This window comes from Aedes aegypti, chromosome 2 (assembly GCF_002204515.2).
Source record: "Aedes aegypti strain LVP_AGWG chromosome 2, AaegL5.0 Primary Assembly, whole genome shotgun sequence".
Classification (NCBI taxonomy): domain Eukaryota; kingdom Metazoa; phylum Arthropoda; class Insecta; order Diptera; family Culicidae; genus Aedes; species Aedes aegypti.
Window position 1 is genome coordinate 4003312 of NC_035108.1, and position 6000 is coordinate 4009311.

Genomic DNA, 6000 nt, shown 5'->3' on the forward strand with positions numbered 1-6000 from the left:
CATCGCGGCAAGGTCGCATAACCAAGGGGAGGGAACAACAATGTAAAAGATATTTTGGTTTTGAGTTAAATATACTAAAATATTCTACAGTTCCGAAGTTTTTTAGGTGTTCTTTTCGTTTAACAAAAAATAACATAATTCGTCTACTACATAATTGGCTAAATTTTTTGTTCTTATAAATACAATTTATATTCGCACAGGTGTCGGCCAGAATGGCATGTCACGCAAAGTGAAACGAAAATTCTTTGAAATTTGACATTTCATTATTAATAATAATTATTGTTTCTTCCTATTCAATGTTCGATTCGCTTCGCGTTTCAAGTGAAGTGGAGTTTCGCGCCCTTTTGGAGTCGTCCAGTGTAGAAATACACAATAATATTATTAGAGTTTAACGGAATTTGCTCGTCTTATTAGTGATTTTTAAGTATTTTCACTTTCTTTCTGTAAAGTGAAGAGAAATGTTTATATTTAAATAGTTTTTCTACAAAACAATTAAAATCTTATTCTGACGAGATAGCTGCCCCCGTGATAAAAACGGCAACCCTGTTTTATTTTGCAGAACCCGCACGTCAAAATAAAATGAAAATAACACTCATCTTCGAGATTTTTTTTGGTCCGTCACGCAAAACCACCAACACATTCATGCAAGCCGTCCATAAAAAGGATTACACGAAAAGATGGCTAAAAATGTTCGCACAGCATGATGGAATGGCAAGTTCCAGATCTTATTCCGCAATCCTCCCTCGTCAGAACTTAGCATTCAATCGAGCGTAGGTAATTCCGTAAAAACCCCTCACCCACAGAATGCACAATTCACGGTCAGGGATTGTATTTCGCGACCCCGATTGACACAATTTCCGGCCCAATCAAAGAGGCAACGCGAGCACATGGTTTTATGCAGAATCGGATTTCTAGAAAAGATGCTTCACCTGGTTCAGTTGTTCCTCCGCCTGTAGCCGCTGGTTCGGATCGATGGTGGCCCGGAGCAGCTCGCAAATTTTAGCGTTATCCATCTTTCGTGTCTGCTGTTTTTTTAATCCAATCGAAATTCCGAGGAGCTTTGCCTCCACAATAATGGCCCCTGCCTGGTCCTGATCCCGAATCGACGACACAAAACACGCCCGCCCGACACTCGTCTCGTGCAGTTCACACAAACGCCCGGACCGTAAACCGGATTTCCACACGGTCACTAGAACACCGCTTCCTTTCCGGAACACCACTTCTTGAATTCTGGATTTGTGGGATGCCAAAAAATTTTCACACTCCCGGCAAACACACGCGGGCTTCGCACACTCCGTGCTAGGAAGAAAACCAAAAAAGACTGCCGGAGTGCCGAACGAATGACGACTGACGGATGATGCACGTTGCTCACGCACACAACGACGGCTGTGGGAGGGCGAATCGTCGTCACACACACTCTCGATCGCGAGATACGCCGGGTTGCCAAAAGTGTGAAATTTATCATTGCTTTGGCTTGATTGGTCTTTTGATGCGATCAATTTTCTTGAATACGCTCATTCGAAGGAAAATATTGGGGTGCTCAAGATCATTGTGCTATTCGGTTTCATCATACGGGCAGATGTTCGAGTTCGATGTATTATAGAACAGTTGTAATTTGGGTGTATTCACAAATTTTATAACGCCAAAAGTGGCCATTTTTGACACCCACCCACCCCCTCGTAACACTATGAATATTTTATAAATTTTGTATGAGCCGTAACGTCACGAGGACACCCACCCACCCGTTTAGCGTTATGAAATTTGTGAATGGGCCCTTTATATTCTTTGATTTTGCCACAGAGGTTTCTATCGACACCAAACCAAGGTGTATTCCTCAAGAATCGTCTAGTCTGTCCACCTAGAAGTATGACGACTTCGTTAGCTTCGACATAGTTGTTCAGTACATATGTCAAGGGCTATCATTGTTCGAGCTAATTGATTTCAAGTTTTTCCACCATGATAATGCATGAAACTTTTGTTTTGCAGATATCTCAGAGGCTGAGAGAGACTCGCGAAGAGAAAAAAAAAAATATCTACGTCATATGCAGCTGTCATATCTTTAGAAATGTTTGCATGAAATTAACCAATAACCTAATCTGCATGCATTTAACTCCTAGAGCTCCTCCAAAAATTACTCCATACGAGCCTTTTGTGATTAATCTAGAAATCACTTAAAGGAATGTTCAAGAGTTCTGTCTAGAGTTTTTCCTATTTTTTTATTTTTGAAGAGACTCTTCCAAGTATCAGAGTGACTTGTTGTATTTTCAGCAGCTTTGTTCTCTTTGTCTTAAAGTGGTTTTCTAAAACCTATTGGGCTTAAAATTTGCATCAGTTCTTTTAGCATATAAGCGAATCTTACTGTCAAGGTAATCAATAAAGTGTGTGGTTTGGCATGAGGTGAAGTTTCGTCTTCTACAAATTTGCGTTTTTTTGAATAGTTAAATTATCGATAGGGGAAAAGTTCAAGTGCAGTGAATAGACAATCGAGCTACAATTCCAACGCTATATTTTCTTAAATTGTGTATGTTTTGTCAGTTTCGCCTGATTCGCGAATCTTTCGAGAAGTGTTGAGAGGTCTCTATCTCACAGTCGCAAAACCGACAGATATCAGTTGGACTTCGACCTATCTTCTTTAAATGATATCTAGCTGGACAATGTCCTATAAATAGTCCAATAACTATACAGAATGATTTTTTATTTAAGTTTAGAAGTTTTTCTGTAATTTGTTTATTTGGAGTTATAAACAGTTTAGACTGTCTTGATGTATTTGTACCAATCCAGTTCGACTGTATCATGTTACGCTCCCATTTTTTTATTTCCATTTGTATTACACATTTTGAAACTCCATGTACCGTTTTGATTCATTCATTCATGTTTTGATTCAGGGAAATATAACCCAGCATAGAGCATACAAAATAAATCATTCTGTATGATTCCTTTGCGCTATCGAGCGTCGGAAGCCCTTTCCTTTCGAACGGTGGGCGAAGAATACGCTTCCGCAACTTCAATAACACAGCGCAACAAAAATTACATGTTTGCGTGTCTCAAGGATCAAATTATGTGTCTCTAGTAGATTTGGGGTTGTTGAATCTGATGCCGTTCTCAGAAATTTCCCAGCACGTCACAATTTTTAGCTACAGGTCGCCAAAGTTGTATAAAACATTGGTTTTATTGATGTTTACACAAAATTTTAAGTATATTTCATCAAATTTTTTTGTGATCTTATCCACCAAGCATACAAAAGAGGACTTAAACTTTCATTTCAGATATATTTTGGTTGAAATTGCAAGATAAAAATTTAGATTTAACCGATTTTTTCAACATGCTTGCAGTCTCCATACAAAGTTCTTCATTTCTCTTATATGGCAAAATACAATACTTTTCTAAACCATCAAAAAATAGCTTTTCCACATCAAAAGTATTATAAACTTTGATGATAAGTATTGTTATACACTTAAAGTTTGAATTCTGCGACAAATTAAGCCAATAAATTGCCTTACAAGCTGGCAAACTTGCATGCAAGTTGGCTGAAATAGTCAATTTTTGCATTTTCAACAACCAACATCTCAAAAACTAGACGTGCTATGATATTTCTGTAAACGGCAATGGATTCAGCAACCCTTAATTAAGTAAATAGAGGTATTTTGATGCTGGAGACAAAAACGTGTTCCGCAGTGTAATTGTAAATAAATGAAAATGTGTGGCCTTTTCATGATTCTTATTCCGGACGTTTCCTCACTTTTGCCTCATATTCCGGACACTTTGAATCGAATAAGCCATTTTATGAGACGTTTCGAATCATATGGTTTCCGTATGTTTACAAGCTTTGAAAGTTTCTGGCGGGCCGATTTATTTACTTTTCTTCTAGCGCTACATTTGGAAGGAGCATATTCAACAATGGCTGGTGGCAATTCAACAAAGTTTTGAATTTTCGCATGTTAAATTCAAATCAGTAGGCAGGAAAAATATTTTTCATCTACGTTACCTGTAATACATGTAAACCTGGTAGGAAACATGCGCTGAAAAAGACGGGGACGTCATCGCCAACAAAAATGTAACCAGCGCTATTCAGATATCATGCTAGTTTTTTGAACAACAACAATGAGCGGCCCGCCGGAAAACGTCATTCGAACGTCTCGTAAAATGGCTTATTCCGGACAGCTCATGAAAACCATTAATGGAACAGTCAAATCATCAATCGAAATCGTTAAACCACCAAAGAGACATCTTAGGTAGTTGGGCATTATAAATTTTCAAAAAAATTTATGGAAAAAGTTTACTAAAACGAGCCTTGAAATTGAGAAATTTTGAACAGCAAAAATTGAAACATTTCGCGTGAAATGTTTCCCATACAAAGTAGAGTGTCCGGAATTTGAAGCTGTCCGTAATATGAATCAAAACGGTAATCATTTGGTAATGTTTGAGCTGCGTGTGTGTTTTTGTCTGCTGATTTTATAGTGTAGGGTGGTCTAGGGTGAGGAGTTTCTGATGTGATGTACAAAAACATAGAGTGCAGGACATACTATGAAATTGGCGACATGAACAGGACGACAATTCTCAACGTTTCCAGCTAATTTGGTGAGATTTTTCCACATCACATTATATACAATTTTATATTTATAACAATATATAAACTACTGAATTTATATTTGGGTTGGGTGGGACCAACACACAGTATTTCGATCGGCCGAAATCGTGAACTTAATTCTGTAGCACCTTTAAACATGATTTTTTCGGAATGGTGTCTTTGGACGAAAATTTTCTAAAAATATAGCGCATATATTGACGGTAAATGTTAGTTCGCAACTTTGCCACGGGCGGCGCTGCGAAAATATTTTTTTTTGAAATGACGATCTTTAAATATGATGTCTTCGGCAAAGTTGTAGATAATTCAAATACAAACAACTTTGCCAAAGACACCTAGTGTGTATTCAGCCACATTTCCAAAATACGGGAGTATTTTATGAACGACCCCCTAAAACTAGTTTTTCTCCGATATTTTGAAAATGCGAAGTTTCCGGTAGCAACAATGTTCTACAAAATTGTGTAAACAGTCAAAATGAATCATTCTCTAGAAGACACTAGGTTTCTAAAGACCAAGGAAAAGCAGTTATAACCATTTAAGTGCAAAAATCAGTCATTTTTGGGGTCCGTGTATTTATTCGGGTGGCAGATGAAACCTAGTAGGGTTAAAAATACATTATTAGTAGTTGTAAATGTCGATAGTGTCATTAGTATCCACGAGTATCCCTTTGACTTAGAGGAAGTATCATCAATGACTCTTATTACCCTGAAGTACTTACCCAAGTAACCATGGAGCATTATATAATTGCATATAATAATGCAGCTGCATTGCCATAACCCTACCATTAAAGTAGTTTAAAAGTGGAAAAGGGCACTTTTACAGTTAAATTAATGCAAAAAGGACGATAAAGCAATGAAGCAACTTATAAAGTAATATTAATGCAGCAGTACAATTTATAAAGTGATGTTAGTGCATTGATACATTTGTAATGTAGGGTTAATGCTTTATTGCTTGACAGCTCTTGAAATTTGTTGAATAAAAGCAATGTTGCATCAATGGTGTTGATATGCAGTAGAATACGTGCAATGTTATAATGCTTGTGGTTACTTGGGTAGTTATGTGATGAGTAGAGGGCTATGTGACTCCAAACTTCTCTTTTTTCTTCTCCTTGACATATTCTTCATCTTTGACGGGGTTGGTGGTCTGATGGCTACCGTTTCTGCTTCATAAGCAGAAGGTCATGGGTTCAATCCCAGGCCCGTCCCTTTCCTCGTACTTTGTAGTTGTATATCTCTCTCACTTGCTTCTATCTTCCATTATAAATCTATCACACTCAAACTATTCGTTCATATCAAACGCTAGAACCCGAGACGGACAAGAAACCGTTTCCCTAACGCTTCCATTCTTCCACGCGCATGGCTTCACTTACGCCTGATACATAGGCAGTCTGCTAACCACAACAGCAAACCTCTCTG

General features: G+C 37.9%; 1 protein-coding gene across 1 annotated transcript in view; it reads right to left on the reverse strand.

Annotated features, from left to right (window-relative positions):
* The window catches only part of LOC5571444 (importin-7), a 42546-nt gene extending 41190 nt beyond the window's left edge, over positions 1-1356 (reverse strand). The window contains exon 1 of the mRNA XM_021839786.1: positions 930-1356. Within this exon, the coding sequence (XP_021695478.1) occupies positions 930-1013 (84 nt within the window). The 5' untranslated portion in view covers positions 1014-1356. The remainder of the gene's footprint in view (positions 1-929) is intronic.
* Positions 1357-6000: the final 4644 nt, after the last annotated feature.